Source organism: Octopus bimaculoides, chromosome 18 (genome assembly GCF_046866305.1).
Source record: "Octopus bimaculoides isolate indiv1 chromosome 18, ASM4686630v1, whole genome shotgun sequence".
Classification (NCBI taxonomy): domain Eukaryota; kingdom Metazoa; phylum Mollusca; class Cephalopoda; order Octopoda; family Octopodidae; genus Octopus; species Octopus bimaculoides.
The window spans coordinates 12,629,832-12,652,009 of NC_142945.1; the positions used below are offsets into that span (position 1 = coordinate 12,629,832).

The 22,178-nt window shown below is 37.6% G+C and overlaps 2 protein-coding genes across 4 annotated transcripts; both read right to left on the minus strand.

The window, feature by feature from the left end:
- Positions 1-437: 437 nt before the first annotated feature.
- Positions 438-12,957, minus strand: LOC106868664 (cholecystokinin receptor type A). Of its 3 annotated transcripts, none has more exons than XM_052974366.2 (2): positions 12,688-12,957; positions 438-2,363 (listed from the first exon to the last, which is right to left on the minus strand). In XM_052974366.2, the coding sequence occupies exon 2, from the start codon at positions 2,275-2,277 to the stop codon at positions 1,207-1,209; it is 1,071 nt and encodes a 356-aa protein (XP_052830326.2). In that variant the 5' UTR covers positions 2,278-2,363; positions 12,688-12,957; the 3' UTR covers positions 438-1,206. The 3 variants fall into 3 exon arrangements, with proteins under 3 accessions (XP_052830326.2, XP_089221924.1, XP_014769527.2); XM_089365798.1 differs by having other exon boundaries at positions 12,583-12,720; XM_014914041.3 differs by lacking the exon at positions 12,688-12,957 and adding an exon at positions 8,024-8,203.
- Positions 12,847-21,916, minus strand: LOC106868667 (orexin receptor type 2). The gene is made up of 2 exons (XM_089365796.1): positions 21,789-21,916; positions 12,847-14,269 (listed from the first exon to the last, which is right to left on the minus strand). Exon 2 carries the CDS (start codon positions 14,181-14,183, stop codon positions 13,101-13,103), a length of 1,083 nt encoding a protein of 360 aa, XP_089221922.1. The 5' UTR covers positions 14,184-14,269; positions 21,789-21,916; the 3' UTR covers positions 12,847-13,100.
- Positions 21,917-22,178: the final 262 nt, after the last annotated feature.

The window sequence follows — 22,178 nt, forward strand, 5'->3', positions numbered from 1 at the left end:
AAACCGGTTCTTTGGTAGGCTAGAGGTGGGGTGTAGGTGATATTTTATTATACGAGGCTTAGAGAATCGGGTAGCTGGGAGAAGACTGAAGAATTTTGAATATAAAGGGTAAAGAATAAAGAAAGTAAGAAGTAGAAGTGAAGAAATATAAATGCATAAATAAATTTGGCATAGGGTCGGGGTTGAGGATTCGCTAGCTAAGGATAAAAAACAAAGGGAGGAGGGTAGAGATGCACAGAATTTAGGGGTATTCTGTGTGTGTGTATATGTATGTAGTATGAATATGTGCGTATTAAAATATCTTCCTACATGATATAAATACAAAGAAAAGGGATGGCAAAACATATATTTGATCGAAATCCCTGAAGATAGTGCTTCAGCATGGTAACAGACATTTACTGAAATCAATAAAGAATAACATTTTGCAAAAATAAACATTTTTTTCATTGTAATCATTATATTCGTGTTTATTACTATGATTTGACGATGGCTTTATCGCGTCAACACAGTTGTTTAGCTAGCAGTATGTAATCCATAACTTTGCACGTCTATGAGTAAAGATGTTCCAGCCAGAACTCTTCTGTCTTTTGCCAGAACTCTTCTGTCTTTTGCCAGCTAATATACCTCCTTTGTTGTAGACACTAATCCGGCGACTTGTTTTACGCAGATACAGTCCATTATGGAAGTCCATACTGTGGTGTATTTTCGTATCAACGTCCTGTTATCTTGTTGGCTTGCTTTCTACAGTAGCTAGACGTGATGAGCCGAGGGTTTTTTTTCCTCTCTTTCCCCTTACCAAATCCAGGAGACATTTTTTTATGACGGCGAGAAGGTTAGTTGTAATAAGCGCGCTCTCAATCGACTGACTTCATCGTTGTTGTAATTGCTGTCATGGGTACAACAAAGTTATGCTTTTGATGCGAAATACTATGTAGATATTCCATAATCGTCTATTACACTTTGATTACATCCATGAAGGTTAATATTCAGAATATATATTTAAAACTTTGCATCAATATGATATCGTTTAGTTTTTTAAAATCAGAAATTGTATCATTTGAAGGATGCATGCATATCGGTGTCTCATATGAAAAGATTAAATACTTGTTAAAATGATTTAAATTGAGAAGAACTTTGCTTCATTTAAGGTAATATGTATCGCTAGTGAACAATTATAAAGTAATGAATTTAAGGAGATTCAATATTTTATTTCCTACCTAATGCGCGAATGTTATGGAATAAGTCTCTTAATTCGACACGAAACTGTCGGTTGCAAAGTCCATAAACATATGGGTTAATCGCACAGTTGGGGTAATAAGAAAGCAATAAAAAAGCGCTAAGTTGTTGGTCACTTTGAGTTACAGTGTCATAGAAATTTTCAACGGACAATTTCCAGAATATTGAAATGAAATGTGGTACATAACTGGTAACCCAGAGCAACGTGATGACGAAGAAAATGAAATTGGTCTGAGTTGGGTGCAATGAATGTCTTCTAACACAGCGAAGCTTTGGTATGCTTGGAGGAGTTTCCTCGTCTTCCCCCTCGTCAAATTGGGAAGCGATCGATGAAAATTTAAGAACTTGCGATAGTCTATATTTTTTTACTTTGTCAATTTCCGCAATACGTATTGCAATTAATGAGTATAATATCATAAGAACAATAAAGATTAAAAGCCAAGAAGTCACCCCGATAATATAGTAGACGAAAGGAAAGACTGTTCTTTGCCAACTTTTAGTAAGTGAACATATTTCTCCGATATTTCCACATTGCCTGACTAACCTGTTTCCTTGGCTGTGTAGCAAAAGCATTGGAGAACTAAGAAAAGTAGATAAAAGTATTAAAGATAGTAGAATTTTCTTTGAATTTTCGAATGAAATTTGTTCTTCAAGAGGTCGACATACAAGTCTATATCTATCGATTGCTATCATGAATACAATAAAACCTGAACTGATTACTACTATAGCAACAAAAAATACCATTAAACGGCATACAATATCACTGCTGAACGTGAAGGAATGATGCAAGAGTACTATGTCGAAGGGTATGCATATTGCACAAGTTAGAAGATCGCACACGGAAAGTGCGACAACAAACATCTGTGTAGTCGAAATTTCGAATTTGTAACAGTAGATATAAAAAGTGAAGACATTTCCAATTATTCCAAACATCATAAAAAGTGAGAGATATACTATTACAGGAAAATAGACATCCACCATTTCAGCCTCTAGTTCTTCTCTAATGTCAACACAAACATTGGTGCTATTATTTTGGCTCATTTTCTTCTTTTTTTGTCGCCTATCGAGAATATGCTTTGAAACTTTCAAGACAGCGTTCTATTTTGCAGAGATATTTGGTATAGTTCCTGGAAATAGAGAAAACAGTGGGGAACAATTATTTTAGTCCAAGGAACAGGTTGGAATATTGATTTCAAACTTTGGCATAAGAACAGTAATTGAGGGAGGAGGGGGTAAGTCTGTTACGTCTTACCCAGTGTTCAACTGGTACATATTTAATTGACCCCGTCGAAGGGAAGAAAGGCAAAGTCGACTTCGGTGGAATTTGAACTGAGAATGTAAAGACGGACGAAATGCTGCTAAGCATTTTAACCGGCGAGCTAACGGTTCTGCCAGATCACCGACAAAACTGTTTAAAATATTGGTTTCGAATTTTGGCACAAGGCCAGAAATTTCGGGGAGGCGGGATATGTCGATTACATCTACCCCAGTGCTCAGCTGGTACTTATTTCATCGAGTCCGAAAGGATGAACGGTAAAGTCGGCCTCGGTGGAATTTGAACTCAGAACGTAATGGCGGACGAAACATCGCTTAGCATTTTGCCCGGCGTTCTACCGATTCTGCCAACTCGCCGCCTTAACTGTTTGAAATATTGTGAGTCACTCTGACTGAATAAGGCAACATGGATTCGAATGAAAGCAACAATTATCTTTATAAAAAGAAATCTGGTAATTATTCATGCCATTTTAATCTTTTATCTTTTATTCTTTTACTTGTTTCAGACATTAAACTACAGCCATGCTGAGGCACCGCTTTGAACAATTTTCGTCAGATAAATCTACCCCCGTACTTATTTTTTAAGCCTGGCACTTATTTTATCGATTCTTTTGCCGAACCGCTAACTTACGGGAACGTAAATACACCAATACCAGTTGTCAAGCAGTGTTGTGGAGTGGTGGTGGGGGGGACAAACATGGACACAAAGGCACACGCACACATAGGCGTGCGCGCGCGCGCACACACACACACACACACACACATGCACACATACACACGCACAGATATACATCGGGCTTCTTTCAGTTTCTGCCTACCAAATCCACTCACAAGGTTTTGGTCGGCTCGAGGCTGCAGTAGAGGACACTTGTCCAAGTTTCCACGCAGTGGGACTGAACCCGGAACCATGTGGTTGGGAAGCAAGCATCTTACCACGCAGCCATTTTGTGTCTGTTGAAAATACGTCCGTACCGATTTGTGAACGTGTGAAGTGTTTATCTAGTAGCCTAAGGAATATCCTATCTACGCACGTTTTTGCGTTGTGTCTATTGAAAATGCGTCCGTACCTATGTACCATTCTAGTTAATACCCTTAGGCTACGGGCGGACGTGGGAGGTTCATGCAGGGACTACAACAGAAGCCGAGTGGGAGACCATTGCGAAACCAAGCGAGTCGTTTATGGAGCTGAAGTGGCAGCCGAACCTAGTAGCAGTAGCATCAGTAGCTGCTTTCCCAACGACTACTACATTTGTAAAGAATTAACAGGATATAGTATATAAACCAAAAAATGTGCATACACACACACACACACACACACACACACACACACACACACACTTGGATCTTTTATAGGTCGGACAATAATCAACGATGAACAAGAGACGTTACGTAAGCCATATAGGTATATTCATTTGAGGACTGTTAGATAGCAAACATCAATCGAATTGGCGAGAAGCAATATATGAGCATTATTTGCGTTTATTAATACTGTAGTATAAATATACTACTGTATATTTGACATCATTGACAGGAGAGAGTTAATAAACCATATAGGAGTGTATACATATATATGTATGTGTGTGTATGTGTACACACACACACACACACACACACACACACACACACACACATACACACACACACACACACACACACACACACACACACACACACACACACACATATATATATATAAATATATAATTTAGAGACAAGAACCAAAGTTCATGAACTCATCCATGAAAATCCACAGTCACATATAGAGAAAATTAATAAGTAAATACACTATAAAGAAGTATAATAAAATACAAAGTAAAAATCATAAAATAATAATAATAAAACGACTACACGTGTTTCATAACCAAATTTTCAAATAGAAAATAGAATATATATATTCTCATTTCCAGATCTTTTCTTTTCTTGTACAATCTATTTATATTTGCTTTAGGGTGTAAAGCTCCGTACTTTCTCTTCTTTCTATCCAGCTTTGACATTTCTTCTTCAGTCCATCTGAGAGTGAACGCACTATATCGAACCACTGCGACTGACCAGATATGTTGATTGAGGTAACTAGATTTCTCGCATTCAGGTTGGATTTTAAATTAAATTTACTCCTAAACTTTTCTTTCATTTTTGCATGTAGAATATCATCCAGTACTAAAATCCACAAATACATATATTCACTATCTTCTGGTTTCCCTATGATTTCTCCCGATGGCTGCCGCAATCCACTACAAGCTGTTTTCTTCCACCTTTTCTTACTGAGCCCAATATTCCGTACCGATGTCGCTGCTGCATTTCTGGACTGTTTCAATCAAATAATCAATCTGGTTTACAAAATTCTCAAAGCGCTTTAGGTCATCCATAAACAGAAGACGGCTTGTGAATAGTCCTGTCTTTCCATATTGGTAACCCATTTTAACTTTCCTGAGTGTCAGTATTATAGGTATAAATGCTATGACAAATGCTAATGGCTAAAAACAATTATATTGGAAGATAACCCTTTAATTTCCATCTCCAAGAAATACATTGCTTGAGTACAACATGGTCTTCCACTCTGGGATACTATTCAGAAGAAAATTATTGTATATTGTGGCTGGGTCTCTGGAAAGACAAATCCATGCGAATGGAAGGCATCGTGAGGCGTCAGACCGACGAACTGGTTAAACTGTTCGGTGTCTGGTCCAACAATACCAAGCATCTGCAGACAGTCAACAATCCAAGCATGAGGTACCGTATCGTATGCATTCCTAAAATTCATCCAGACTATAGACATGTTAGTGTAATGTTTCTTTACAATGCCTCAAAACTGTTTCACCGATAAACAGGTGATCATTGGGATCCTAGCTGGCGAGCTGAGGGGAATCGTTAGCACACCGGACAAAATACTTGGCGGCATTTCGTCCGCCTTGACAGTCTGATTTCAAATCCCGCTGAGGTCGACTTTAACATTCATCCTTTCGGGGTCAATAAAATACGTACCAGTCAAGCACTAAGGTCAATGTAATCGACTATCCCCCTCCCCTCAAATTTCAGGCCTTTTCCCTATTGTAGAAAGGATTATTATTATTATTGAGTGAGAGAGCAGTGCATGCCATCAAAGTGACACTGGGGTAAAATATACGAAGCCCAGTATACCCATCATGACTACCCGTCTGATAAGGGTACACCAGGCACATGCATCACAACCATATGTACGCGACATGGTGATCTCATATCAAGATAAATAGCGCATGACCTTGCAGGTGGGGCCCAGTTAGAATTTTCTTCAGGTGGAGTAGCCTATCCCGCTCAAAAGGTCCCCGAATAAGGTTTGTTTAAAGATGTTGAGCAAAACCCCCATGTTTCCAAAGGTGAATTATTCAAACTCCAAAGAATTCCTCTCAACACATGGCTATGATGCTCTCCCACTACTTCTGACATGCTCAACTGGTTAAGGTCAAACAACTGACAAGCAAATCTGTGGTATTGAGCAGAATATTTGCTGTAGCCCATCTTTCTATACCAAGACAAACAATGTACACAATAACACTTCCAATCAGTTAAGATCAGAAGCCATGAGAGCCACTGCCTATTATCATTATTAAGATTGCAAGCTGGCAGAATCGTTAGCACCCTGGACGAAATGCTTAGCGGTATTTCGCCCGTCGCTGCGTTCTGAGTTCAAATTACGCCGAGGTCGACTTCACCTTTCATCCATTCGGGGTCGATAAATTAAGTATGGGATGTATATGTAGAATACATCCGGAAACAGGAGGAAATCCTTCACTATGATCAACTGGAAGATATCCATTTTAATCAACGCTCCTTAAAAACAAACAAACAAACAAAGAAAAAAAAAACTACTGTGATGGAAACAAATGCTGCGTTCGAACCTAGCTGGCATGTAGACTCTATATTCTAATCATAATAGTATGAGAATCATAATAGTATGAGAATCATAATCCATCGCCGAGAGGATTGCAATTATTTTGTAGATTATTGCTTACATAGTGGAGGCACAATGGCCCAGTGGTTAGGGTAGTGGACTCGCGGTCATAGGATCGCGGTTTCGATTCCCAGACCGGGCGTTGTGAGTGTTTATTGAGCGAAAACACCTTAAAGCTCCACGAAGCTCCGGCAGGGGATGGTGGCGAACCCTGCTGTACTCTTCCACCACAACTTTCTCTCACTCTTACTTCCTGTTTCTGTTGTGCCTGTAATTCAAAGGGTCAGCCTTGTCACACTGTGTCACGCTGAATATCCCCGAGAACTACGTTAAGGGTACACGTGTCTGTGGAGTGCTCAGCCATTTGCACGTTAATTTCACGAGCAGGCTGTTCCGTTGATCGGATCAACTGGAACCCTCGACGTCGTAAGCGACGGAGTGCCACCAATTGCTTACATAAGCTGGTCTGTTTTGCTGGCTGCAGACTTGTACTTAAAGCTGCTCGATTTTATCTCAAGACTAAAATTACACACACGCACACACAGAGTTTCCTTCTTTCACACACCGATATTCCTATGCTTATGCATTCCTCTATTCCCCAACCTCGCTTTCTGTTCACTTGTCTAATCTTACACAAAACGTATACAAGCTACCGATAAGATTGACCTGTGTCATTAAGGATTAACTGTTAAATGTACTTTTATTAATCATACTTAGTCTTGACGGACGAGAAGAAAATTTCAAGTGAGTGACTATAATTTGTTTCTCTCCTCTAAGATCTTGAAATATTTTAGTATAATATTTGTAGGTGCGAGAAAGTTTTCAACCATAATGCGTTATGATTTATAAACTGAAAAATGTATTATATAGTGAGGAAAAACCTATTTCATAAAGATCGGAACTCCTACTAAATCAGTTGAAAAACCACAAAATATATTTGGATTAGGAATATCAATTGATATTTGGCAACTCTAATTGTCAAGAATAACATAACCTGAATAATAATAAAAAAAAACAACTTCCGCAATTGAAACCTTTTACATTTTTAACAAAATGTACACAGTACTATAGAGGAGTGTTAAGAATTGTTGCTTTATAGTATTATTGAATGATCATTTATAGGAACAATACTATAACAGACAAGAGTCACAACATAAATGTTCATGTCGCGACTCCTAGCAGATAAAGATACTAACATCGAAGATAGTAACATCTTCTGGATTAGTGAGTGATAGATCCCATCAGATTAATATATTTTGTGGCATTTCTACTGATTTATGATATAGTTGTTTCTCAGTACATAATAAATTTTTCAGTTTATTAATCAAAACGCATTGTGGTTGAAAACTTTCTCGCATCTACAAATAGTTTAAACATTTGTATAAAGTTTACCGATTGTGTTAAAATCGACTCCTCTCTCTCTATATGTAGTAATATATAAACAACACTGCAAACTGTGCCCTCAAAATATAGAATATAAGTATATTACTGAAATCTTATGACATCAGGATAGATTTATCTTAACAGAAATCTGAAAAGAAAACAAAAGGACTATATATTAAAATACAAGAAAAAGATACCAACATTGAGGAGAGTAACATCTTCTGGATAAGTGAGTGATAGACCCCATAAGATTTTAGCTACAGTGCTGAAGAAGTTCGGATTTCTATTTTTGTGAAAAAAAGAAGAAAAAAAACTTTCGAATTCCTGGTAAGTTTTGCCAGAAACTGGAAATGTTTTAAAGTTTTAAAATGAGGTTTGAATAATGACGTATTGCAATCATTCTGATGTCATAATAATTATTATATTTATACCAAATCTTTAATTACTTCGTCAAAATAATCATTACAACAGTGTTTGAAAATCTGGGACTGATTTTTAAAATCAGACTGGAAACAATTTTGGAAAAGTGAAAATAGTGATAGCAAAATTTGTAGAAAATTCTGCTAGGTGTTGCGCCAAGAACATTTGCGTTGTGACTCCCATCTGTTATAATATTGTTCCTATAAATCCTACGGTTTAATAATACTATAAACCAGCAACTCCTGACATTGCTGTATAATATCTGATGTGTGTATATGTGTGTGTGTGTACGAATAAAAAGAAAATCCTTATAAGGTATCTTGAGCAAGTAGTTATATCTTATTTTTCTGGTTTTGCATTGTCGATAAACTTGAGAAAAAAACACAAAAACCTCCAAAAGCGTTAGTTTTGGTCTATGCTTCACCCAAGGCTGTTATGCTGCCAAAGAGACATGCTGCGATGACACTTGTTTCGTGAACAGATTTCTACACCCGCACACTGTCTAGGAATCTCTTCAGGTGGCGCGCCGTCAGCGCGAGTCTGTGCAACATCAGCCTCGGCATACCAAACCCGGATTAGATGACAACTGGATCAATGCTTGACGGTGAGTCGGCACACAATAACGAAGGTGATTTTGGCATCTACTATGTTTTCTCAACCTCTCAAGGACAGCTTCCTATCGGCTTGTTTTGTGTAAGATTGGCTACCCATGAGCCTGGCTAGGCTTTAAAAGGGCGCACTTATTATATATATATGTATGTATGGATGTATAAATATATGTATGCATGTATATATGTGTACATATTACATATACATGTATATATATAGATGTATATGTAATATGTGCACGTATATGCACACACACACACACACACACACACACACACACACACACACACACACACACACACACGAAGAGTTGCTGAAAAGTTCCTGGCTTTAAGGCTATCGCAAAAGGCCTGGTTGGAAGCCCAACCGCCCGAGTTCTTTTGCAGGACTTAGAAAACCTGAAGGACTGCTGCAATAAGCGTTTGAATCTGAGAGGGGAATATGGTGAATAAAATTCATAATTAAATGATACGCTTATTTATTCTTTTACCTAAAACCAGGAACTTTTCGGCATCCCCCGTGTACCCATCTATCTATCTATCTATCTATCTATCTATCTATCTATCTATCTATCTATCTATCTATCTATCTATCTATCTATCTATCTATCTGTGTGTGTGTGTGTGTGTGTGTGTGTGTCTATCTATGTGTGTGTGTGTGTGCGTGTCTATCTATCTATCTATCTATCTATCTATCTATCTATCTATCTATCTATCTATCTATCTATCTATCTATCTATCTATCTATCTATCTATGCATGTATATATATAACTTGAAAAGAAATAATGTTAATAGTTATACGAAAAACATTAATAGTATATAAATGGACGCATCGCCACCGATCTTACCAAATATCTCACATGATCATACGCGCCAAGCAAAACACACTAACACACTCGAACATGAGTTTGACATAATATATCCTGGCGTAAAACAACGCGATGCATTAACAAAATATCATGATTAAAACTTGAGTAATTTAACCGTACACACACCCGCACCAATAATTAATAAAACAATACATTGTTGCAATTATGAACGTATAAACTACTTCTAACGGTATCTTCATATAAACTGACAGTGACAACGAAAACAATTTCGTGTGAAGCATCTAATTAGCATCAGGAAGTTTGTAGTTCTATTAGTGGAAATATGTATGCATGTATGTATGCATGTATGTATGTATGTATGTATGGATGTATGGATGTATGTATGTATGTATGGATGGATGGATGGATGCATGTATTTATGTATTTATGCACTGCATTGTTTGTACGCAATGCATTGCATGCATGCATACATACGCACATATCTATCTATCTATCTGTCTGTCTGTCTGTCTGTCTGTCTGTCTGTCGGCGTAAACCTAAAAAAAAAAAAGGTTTAAGGACGGCATGAGGACTACTATGAAGTCACTTGGAATGGTTCTAGAAGATATAGAAACCCTTGCTTCGGATCGAGTTGGATGGTGAACGAAGGCGTGGAGTGAAGTAAAAGCATTTGAAGTGGCCAGGATAACGCAAGTAAGACTCAAAAGAGGTCTAAGGAAGACTGTAACAATCGAGAAGGTGAATGGCAATGACCTTTTTGTGTGCACAGTCTGTGACAGACCATACCTGTCTTTGGCTGGCCTCAAATCTCATCTGTGAACGCCTGAAAAACGAACCTCCACCACCTATTCTGACTATATGTCTGTGCACACCTTTGAATGCAGTATATGCCAGAAGGTTTTCAAATCCAACGGAGGCCTCTTTACTTGTAAAGGGGTTATGTGCAAGAATAGGCATTAAACCGATGGTAATTATTCTGACCAGCCATAACCAACGAAAACTAATATATATATATATAATGCAATATAATATAATATAAATAATATAGATATATATATATTTCATCCTTTCGGGGTCGATAAATAAAGTACCAGTTACGCACTAGGGTCGATGTAATCGACTTAATCCCTTTGTCTGTCCTTGTATGTCCCCTCTATGTTTAGCCCCTTGTGGGCAATAAAGAAATATATATATATATATATATATATATATATATATATATATATATATATATGGGAGAGAATGTACGAAAAAACAACAACAGACGAGGACAGGTGGTGTAAATAACAAAAGGATGTATTAGTATGACGCTCGGGAATACGGAAAGTCTTTGACGTTTCGAGCTACGCTCTTCAACAGAAAGAATACGGAGACAAGGAGAAAAACACGGAGAAAAAAAATTGAATAGTGTTCAGTCAACGGTCAATCATATATATCATCATCATCATCATCATCATCGTTTAACGTCCGCTTTCCATGCTAGCATGGGTTGGACGATTTGACTGAGGACTGGTGAAACCGGATGGCAACACCAGGCTCCAGTCTGATTTGGCAGAGTTTCTACAGCTGGATGCCCTTCCTAACGCCAACCACTCAGAGAGTGTAGTGGGTGCTTTTACGTGTCACCCGCACGAAAACGGCCACGCTCGAAATGGTGTCTTTTATGTGCCACCCGCACAAGCCAGTCCAGGGGCACTGGCAACGATCTCGCTCGAAAATCCTACAGGAGCCAGTCAGGCGGTACTGGCAACGGCCACGCTCAAAATGGTGCATCTCATGTGCCACCCGCACAAGAACCAGTCCAGGGGCACTGGCAACGATCTTACTTGGCTTGCCGGGTCTTCTCACGCACAGCCCATTTCCAAAGGTCTCGGTCCGTAGTCATCGCCTCGGTGAGGCCCAATGTACGAAGGTCTTGCCTCACCACCTCAGCCCAGGTCTTCCTGGGCCTATATATATATATATATATATATATATATATATATATATATATATGAATGTATACATATCTATATATATATATATATATATATATCTATATCTATATATATGCATGTATACTTATATATACATACATATATATGTAAATACACATGCATATATGGGTACAGGACATCATAAAACGTAAACAACATAAAATACGAAAACAACATGAAATACGAAGTACGAAAACATGGAATACAAGCTTTTTTGGCGAACAACGAAAGGAACAAATGGAAAACATGATAAGCAACATAAAGTACGACCCTTCATCAGTTGTCGGCTGTTTTATCTACTCGACATTTCGAGCGTTTACAACAAGATGTGCCTTCGTCAAAACAGTTGCTCCCACAAAGCAAATTAAATAAAATTTGGGATTTGCGGAGGGTCAAAGTTGATAACAAAACCAAGGCAGTGAATATATATATATATATATATATATATATATATATATATATATATATATATATATCTATGTATATACATACATATATATATATATATATATATATGGGAGAATATACGAAAAAACAACAGACGAGGACAGGTGGTGTAACTAACAAAAGGATGTATTAGTATGACGCTCGGGAATACGGAAAGTCTTTGACGTTTCGAGCTACGCTCTTCAACAGAAAGAATACGGAGACAAGGAGAAAAAGACGGAGAAAAAAAATTGAATAGTGTCCAGTCAACGGTCAAATATATATATATATATATATATATATATATATATATATATATACGACGGGCACGCGTCTATAGCAGGCACTAACGCACACGTAATCGCACGCACACACACACGCACACACACACGCACACACACACGCACACACACACGCACACACACTCATACACACACACACGCACGCGCACACACACACACACACACACACACACACACTCTCTCTCTCTCTCTCTCACCGGTATTGCTTCTGTCATTTTCGCAGGCATCAAAACGTCATTAGCTCCTTGTCCATCCACTCTCCTTTGTAACGCATCTGATGTTAGTGAAATTGCCAATCTCACCTCTATAAACACCGTATGATCCGCTCTGACCAACAGCAACCAGATTTCTTGTAGCCATTTTGGATTTCCTGTGTTTCTCCATTCGGTAATCTAATCCTGAATGAGCCGGGTTACTGTTAGAAGCCTGCGAAACTGTAAGTCGCATTGAGCCGAAACAAACTGTTTTATATAATAGTATATTAACTCCTACTCTTTGTGTTGAGTGTTGTTTTTTTATTTCTGTTTGTTTCCTCACTTGATTAGAACCGTGTAGTTACGTATTCTGAACGATTTATATTTGTTTTCATATAACATTCAAATATTGAAAAAAATAGTTTTGTATGGCAAAGCGTGTATACTAGTTTCTGCATATTTTAAGCTAAAAAGAACTTGTGAATGATTATAAAATGATGGCTTCAATGAGTTTCGATATTTTACTTTTTACATGGTTTGAAAAGATTGCGAAATAAAGCCAGCAATTCATTACGAAACCGTCGATTGAAAAGTCCGTAAATATACGGGTTTAGAGAAGAGCTGAGATAAAGAGAATAGGTTAATAATTTGTTAATCACTAGTTCTTTATCACTTGCAACGACTTCAAAATCTTTAACGAGCAACTTCCACAATACTCCGACGAAATGTGGTATATAAGCGATAATCCACACCAAAGTGATGATGAAGAATATTAAATTAGACCGAGCTGGTGGCATTGATTGTTTTCTAAGACGCACAAAAGAGGTAGATCGCTTCTCTGAAGAACTACTATCTGTAAACTGACCTTCAGGTTTGGAAATGGTACGAGTTGTGAAGGCTTCGCGAAACTGATTTGCTTTATTTTTCTTCGCTTTGTAAATTTTCCAAATGCGCATGCCAATTAATGAGTATATAATCAAAAGAATTATTAACATACAACAGGAAACGGTCAACACGAAAGAATAATAGGCTAAAGGATGCATTGTGCCATTTATATAGGGGAAAAGTGTACACTCCTTTCCTATATTTCCACATCGTTTCACCATTTTGTTTTGTTTGCCGTGTACAAAAATTGCTGGTATAGAAACAACAACCGTGAAGATTGTAAAAAATGCTAGAATTTGTTTTGAATTTTTAACGGAAATATTTTGCTTAAGAGGTCGGCATATAAGAATGTATCTATCAATTGCTATAACAAACACAATCAAAGCTGAATTGATTACTGCTATAGCTACCACATAACGTATCACACGGCATGTAATATCACTGTCGAAAGTGTAGGAATAATGTAGGACCACAATGTCCATAGGTATACCTATTATGGAAGTTAGAAAATCACACACAGAGAGTGCTACAATGAACATATGCGTGGCTGTCTCATCAAATTTATAATAATATATGTATGATACAAAGCAATTTCCAATTGCTCCAAGTGCCGTTGAAATTCCGAGATACATTATGACTGGAAAATAAACCTCCACCATTTTAGTATTTAGTTCTTCTAAAATACTAGCACAAATGTTGTCACTCTTGTTTTGCTCCATTTTCTAATTTTCCTCCAAATTCTTGGAAATATCGTTTGTAACTTTGAGAACAGTGTTCTGATTTGCAATGGTATTCCTTATTCTTCCTGGAAAGAGAAAGAAGGTTGGTTTGTAAATAGTTTATTTCAAGAGACTCTCTGAAACATCATGCTTTACATTCAGGATTCGGTCAACAAAGATTTGTACAAAAATAAGAAATACGTTTATCAAATATGTGTGTATGTGTGTGTTCGTTTTTAACGGTTGAACCCGAAGTAGCTGAAACTGTAAATAATAGTAGCATTATGGTTAAAAATACCATTTGAAAGGACGAAGTCTACTCTTCAGTCTTGAACCTACACGTGTTGTAAACATGATAGACGCTCTGCCATTGAACCAAAGTAATATTTAGAGTTTCTATATTCATTTTCGAAACTTTGTTCTTACCAGCGAGAATTGCATGTCCTTGACGTCGTAACAATTTAGAAATTTCGAGAGAACGTGAAATAATTCGTTTTCAACGGTTAAAGTCGAAGTAGATACAGTTATAAATAATAGCGTCTAAATATTGGCTTAAGAAACACTTTGGGTAGAAAAAACCGAATGTATGTAGATATGCACGTATGAATGCATGCATGCATGCCGTGTGATACGTACGTATGTATGTATGTATGTATGTATGTATGTATGTATGTATGTATGTATGTATACATGCATGTATGTGAGTCTTTGTGTTTCTGTTTGTCCCTCCTCCCCACTGCTTAGCAGCTGATGTTGGTTTCCTTACGCCTTTGTTACTTAGCGGTTTGAGAAAAGAGAAAATAGGATAAGTTCCAGACTTGAAAACAAAGTATCTACTAGGGTCTATTTGCACATCTAAACCCTACAAGGTGGTGCTCCAGCATGCTTGCAGTTCAATGACTAAAACAAGTAAAGGGTAAAAGACAAGTATTTCCGTAGTTTTATTTCTGTTGCACGCTTTCATTATACTGCCAAGCTTTGTAAGCCGTCGGCATGTGCTGTGGCTTGTTTTGGTATTAATTTTACTGCTTGTATGACCTTTTCTATTTTACATTTATAACATCTCTTTACATAGTGCTTGAAAAACTTCCAGTGTATGTCAGTCTCAACTCCGTCATTTCTGTGGACATATTACTTCTTGGCTAAGACTGGATAGCCATGTCAATTCCAGTCTCTTTGACATATTTATTGAGCTTAGTGGTTAGTGCTCCGAGACTCCTACAACTACTGGGATTAGTAGTCTTTTCAAAATGTTAGTTAGTCTCTTCAAAATGCACGTTCTTGCAATTTCGTCTTGTAGTAACTTGTACTTTTTCCACCTTTTCCAACTTTTTGTCACCCACACGTGCGTCTCCAGGTATAGCAATATCTATAAGCTTTGTTCTCCTTCTACAACAATCTATAACCTTTGTTCCCACTACAACAATGTCTGGTCTTTGAGCATCAATTGATTAGTCACATTAAATTGTAAAATCCCACAAGATCTTATATCTATTATCCTCAGTGACGCCTCCAGGTTTATGTTCAATCTCCAGTGAACAAACTTAGCCACGTTATGCTGCCTCATTTCGTATTCCTTCTGAGCCAGTTTGCTACACTCACTCACGACATGTACGATTCTTTCGTTTTTGCTGCCACATATCCTACAAAAGGGTGGTCTTTTTTAATCCTTCGATTTCTCATTGTTTTCATTTTCTACTTGCTTACTCATTGTTCTTCATCTTGTTTCTTAAATGTCTTTGGATACATGACATTTTCAGTAGGTATCTTGTTGCTATTTCAAACAGCGGCAAGCACATTTCAATATGCTATTTGGCGTATCATCACAGGCGGTTTTCCTCGTTGAATATACTCAAATCTTGCACCCTATGAGGCCTCTTCCACCCATGTACCTAGGCACATGCAGCCTATTGATATCGTTTTTAGGGTGGAGTTCCTTGTTCATTTTCATCACTTCCCTAGTTTTTCTATCCATTTCCCCAAGATCGTTCTTTGTCCACCTAATAACACCTGCGCCATATCGCATTAAGTTAACATCCCATGTGTTTATTGCTCTGATCTTATTCATTCTAGTGAGTGTACTTTCTATACTTAATTTGACTCTTCTGGGGTGATCACTTACTAACACTTTGAGTCATTTGCAAAGATTATTCTTTTGTTTTGCTTGCTGGTACTTTCCAGTTGTTTATGTAAACATTAAACGGAAGTGGGCCTAACATAGTATCCTGGGGAAACCACTAATGATTAGTCTTGTGTAAATTGCTTGAGTCACAAAATATCGAATCCTACTTGTCAGAAAATATTTAATCCACCGCTGTGGCTTACCACGGACTCTAAGGGTGGATAATTTCTCCAGGGAAATTCTGTGATAGACTTTGTCAAAAACTTTACTGAAATCAAAATAAATAACATCTGTACTGTAGACCTCTCCTAAAGCATTTAGAAAGCCACCAACGTGATCGAAGAGCTGTATTAGAAAATTCCGACTATTAAGAAAACCATGTTATTTGAGATCAAGGAATTGATTTTTCTCCCGGAAGAAAGCTATGTTTGATCTCACCGGCTTCTCGAATTCTTTAACAATACGAGTGTTTAGTAGATTAGACCGTAATTCACTGCGAGAAACTTATTTCCCTCTTAAAAACAGAGACAACACAGTGGGACAGAAAACGCTCAGGAATAAGACCTGGTTCCAGTGAATTCCCCCAGAGATGAACTGGAGGTTACGCAAATTGATTCTTGCACATTTTCAGGATAATAAAAGAGAGAAATCTCTCGGGTTAAATGGAATTAAATTTGATCAATTACCGCAACTTTATCCGCATCACGGAAAGTTATATCCATCTTTTATTGACAACGTTTTAAAGCATAAGATTAAGCAAAGCAATATGTCACTTGAGATAATGTAATATTTTTCTCTAAAGAGAGTCTTGTGAGAGAATGAAAGAATGTTACGGGCACTAAACATTTTCATACAATAACAGAAATATATATAAACGCAGAGTTTAACTAACTTAGTAAAAATATATAGAAACGAGGTCTACGCTTCAGAGAATATACCAAAAAATGCAGGTGAAATCAAAAGGATGTTGAAATTATTTGCAACTTTAATATATTTTCACGAGAGAGAATGTTATTACTCTAGAAACGGCTATTGTTCTGTACGCATGCACTAAGGACGTTCTCCGTTTTCTTCGATTTCTAAACTATCAAGGTTCTGTGAAGAAGAAAAATAAACATTCCATAAATTACTTCCAGATGGTAAATAATTTCACTTTTAATTTTAATGAATGTCTCTCTTCGTAATCCATCAATTAATAAGCTACAGATTATATGATGCTGAAGTTTTCGGAAACAAATGAAATAGCGCTCTGCATGATTAATATATACTAGAAATTATAAAAACATCGTAATAGATTAAAGCAGATTGAATATAAGAATTTTATGCATATTCTTTCTTGTAGTCCCTAATTTCATATTCAAATTTTTAGTTCCGCCTCGTGTTGTGAGAGAATGGTTATTTTCCTTGTTTTAACGACCACTGCCAGAGGGAACAACATGTATTTGAAAACAAATATACTAAAACTTTTGAATGTATCATCACTAAATGATAGATAATAAAAACGTGGGTGAATAGCGGACTGCATCCACACCCAATAATCACAGACTTATGTAAGGAAAAACAGGAGGGTATGATTTGTTTTATATATGCAGGAAGAATTAGTATTCGGAATAATTTAGCAGATAGCCGCTGCAGTCCGTCAAATATAGAAATGTAGATTTGCTGTCAAATCCACAAGGTCCTCAGGAACAATTTAATGGCTTTCGTTCCTTTGTGTTTAATTATATCTTAGTACTAGCAACGTGATTTTCTTGTTTCTCATCGCTCTTGATATTTTTAACTTTGTGTGCAGTGCCTTTCCAAGTGGCCTATTTAAGCCTGACAACTAGGTCTTTCACCAATCAGTTTTTCTCTGGTGGTAGAGCTTTTACTAAAATTAATGGATTCTGTTCTGACTTGTCATTTGATTGTTGCATGACCTGTTTCTAATGACTACTACCGTGAATCCGGTCACTGAAGACTTTCCGGGATACAAACGACTCATTCAGCTTCTGGTAATCGTGTCTTCGGCTATCATATTGTATTACTGACAATGTTGAGAATGCGTGGGATAATTTAAAGCAATACACGATATGGGGGAATGCACTGAAAGTTTTGTAGCGATCATATGAAATTTGCATATGAGAGATGGGTATAGATATAGATAGAGATAACTAGAGAGAGAGAGAGAGAGAGAGAGAGAGAGAGAGAGAGAGAGAGAGAGAGAGAGAGAGAGAAGAGAGAGAGAGAGAGAGAGAGAGGGAGATTGAGAGGGAAAGGGAGAAAAAATATGACAAAAACATACAGGGACTCTTGCTACGATTTTCAGAAATGATGAATAAAAAATAAGATAAGGAAAAGATAATGTGAAGGAATAAAGCACAGTGCCTGCACAGTTGATTTGTACAGCATGGAGTGATGAAGACAGGGCAGCGTGCATTATGTTTATATGTACGTAGAGCCTGTGGAAAATTTTAACCGATTCCCAGAATATAGCTGAGGACAAAAAGATTAAAGGCAAACTCAAAACCAGTCAAATAGTATCCGTCTAAGTGTATAATTACATAATTTATATAATGATGAATGTTATCTAAGCAATTTATAAATGGCTGCGCGCTCGCACGCGTGTGAAAGCTTTTTTGCATATTTGTTTGTATCTATGCATAACTGTCACTCCGTCGGTTACTACGACGTGTTCCAGTTGATTCTTATTTCTATATTGCCCACAAGGGGCTAAACATAGAGGGGACAAACAAGGACAGACAAAGGTATTAAATCTATTACATCGACCCCAATGCGTAACTGGTACTTAATTTATCGACCCCGAAAGGATGAAAGGCAAAGTCGACCTCGGCTTCTCGCTTTCCTGTCAAGTTACTACATTTCACTTTTTGTCCAATTCACAATTCCAGTTCCATATCTGATAACTGGCACTGGTCTTGAATGAATGGCTTCAATATTTTCTGAATTCAACTAGAGAGCATTTAATCTCTTCCACATACTCCTAGATACTTATAACTACCCTGAAATTCTCATTTTTTAAATTATTATTTCGGTGTGTCCATCTAGGGTGATGATGCATGTTTTTAGCTAGTTTTGGTAAATGTAGCCTTAACGCATTTGTGAAGCACAAATTTCATTTTGATATCATCACTAAATTGTTCTACTGTGTGTAAGAGTGCTTGCGATTGTTGATCGTTTTTTGAAAAGAGTTTCAAGCCATCCATATAAAGTAGATGATTAACTGTTTTTCCACACACGCTGTAACCATACTTTCTTTCATTCAGGAGTTGATGTTGTTTTATTGTCAATTTTGATTTTTGGGAAGTATAATCGGTGGTCCATTCTGAGATCTGTGGTATTCAGTTCCTTGATTGTTCTCATTTTTATAGTATCATAATCATTAGGTTCCCCTTCACTGTTTCTAGGTTTTAGATTTGTTTCGCCTTCCTTCTCATTCATATGTTTGTCTGTGGTGGTCTGGATTGGTGCTTTTTGTACATTATTATACATCCCTACGGAAATACAAGACGGTGACAGGAGCAGAAATCACCCAGTAAAGGTCAGCGGATCTGCAGCTCGCACCTGAAGAGGCAGTTCCATATTATCCAATAGCGTCGTTGAACTCTGGACAAACGGACCGGTTAAATTGCTCGGGGTGACAAAGAGAAGAGGCACTTTCATCAACGAACGGATCGAGAGAAATTTATCCACGAAAAGACAGCACAGGTGGCGAACGCATATATCAACTCCGTCCTGCATTATCACTTGACCGTCATACCTTGCTCCAGTTCTCGTCTGACCAGAGTGGAGCGCTAACTCCTTCGCTTTCTGTAGAAGGGACACGTTGCACATGCAGGTACTCTATTTTTTGTCAATACCCACTGAGCGCAGAACTGTGCAGGATGTGGCTGATGATGAGCTGGCGTGCGTAATGGCTGCGACCTCTCCAGGGTTTCCTTCATTGTGAGAAGATGAAGCGAGTCTGTTTGTCAGACTCGCTTTTTTTTGCATCTCGTCTCTGACTCTGCTACAGTTCTGGATCAAGCGTAGACCGAGACAGAGCGCCTGGTACCCAGAGAGCCATCAGGCAGCTCACAGCTCTCTGTCAGTCGGACAGTGTGCTTGGTGGAAGTTTCACTTTGGCGTTCTATAGAGGCGAACAAGAGCAACGACACTCTGGGCAAGACTCTGGGCTCCAATGAGGATCACTGGCTTGTTCGTTCCAGAGGACTTTCCAATGCGGGACCCTGTAGGGCATTGCCATTTCGAGATAAACTCTACAAACATAGAAGTGCCACGTAAACGGGCCTGGCCTAGATGCACGTCGAGAGACGAAACTATTCTGTATGCGTTTGTGCAGTGCCTGGGCATTGCTGACTTGTGGGTTTAAGTCGAACACTTGTTTCATGTAGGGCGAATCTCGCTGTCAACCAAGTCAATAGTGGGAAACGACGCACCACCTTTCTTTGATAAAGAAGGGCAGTTAATTTTTCTCTTGCCTGTCTATATGGCAAAAGAAGTGGTGTGGCTGGCTCCTGTGGACGGGCATTTTCCTCTCAAACCCAGATAGAATCTTTACTTCAAAGTCTCTGGTCCTCGACGGGAAAGCCTGCGATGTTTGAAAAGTAGGTAGATAACTGTAGGTAAAGCTATAATTTGTCTTGTCATTAAAAAAGAGGTAGCGGCAAAGAATTTTTACTAATGGTATTTTAGTGGAGAACCACTGATCGAAATAATTGCCTTTGTTCGGCGTCGGAACGGCAGGAAAGAACAGTTCTTGAGTAAATCCCACCTTCCTCTCCATTTCTTAGAGATGACCTTCCAAGAGCCATACAACCATTTAATATTCTTGTCTTCCCTAGTGCTACTCCTTCCTTCCTTCCTTCCTTCCTTCCTTCCAACACCTCTTTCCACATTTCTCCGTCTCTCACTTTGTATTCTTACTCTTATAACAATAATTTTCTGTCTTCCAACTGGATAGCCAAACTCATGCAAGGGAAATAACTCCTCGTGCTTGAATTATGAGTTACAATTCCTGCATAGTTTATCTTTCTTATAGGTAAGATTTTCCTTAGCAATATTTGATTCTTTTGAATCTTTTAAACTAAAATACATGGCACGCTCATTTGATGAGTGTAAGGGTTTTCATTACACGAAGCTCGAAATCATATATATATATATATATATATATACAACACCACCAAACAACAACAACAACAAAACATGTGCTAAAATTGACGAGAGAGAGAGAGAGAGAGAGAGAGAGAGAGAGAGAGAGAGAGAGAGAGAGAGAGAGAGAGAGAGAGAGAGAGAGAGAGAGAGAGAACAGTATATTAAGTTATGTTAGAAAAGATAGTTCAGGAAATACAACTCCTGAAGGAAAAAGAGAGACAACATGATCACTGTTTTGTGAATTGTTTTTGATAATAGATTTGTTGGATCAGCTTCGATTACGGAGCTAAACAACAAGAAAAACATTAATGTTATAAGCGTATACATACCACCAGCAGTATTAGTTGACGTTTCGCTAGGCTTTTCATGCTAGACTCAATACGTTACACAAGCAAATATAATTTTAATACGTTATATATCCTGGTGCAATTAAAAGTTAATTAATCTGACCATATAGGCACACCAGTATCTCTCATTAAAAAAGCTGACAGCAATGTTATGAATGTGAAACAACCGAATTAATTTTGCATAACTATATATATATATATATATATATATATATATATATATATAGATACACACACAAACACACACACACACACACACACACACACACACACACACACGTATATATATATATATATATATATATATATATATATATATATACGTGTGGTCCCCAGTAGTGCTATTTTCTGTATGTTATATATATTTGTTAG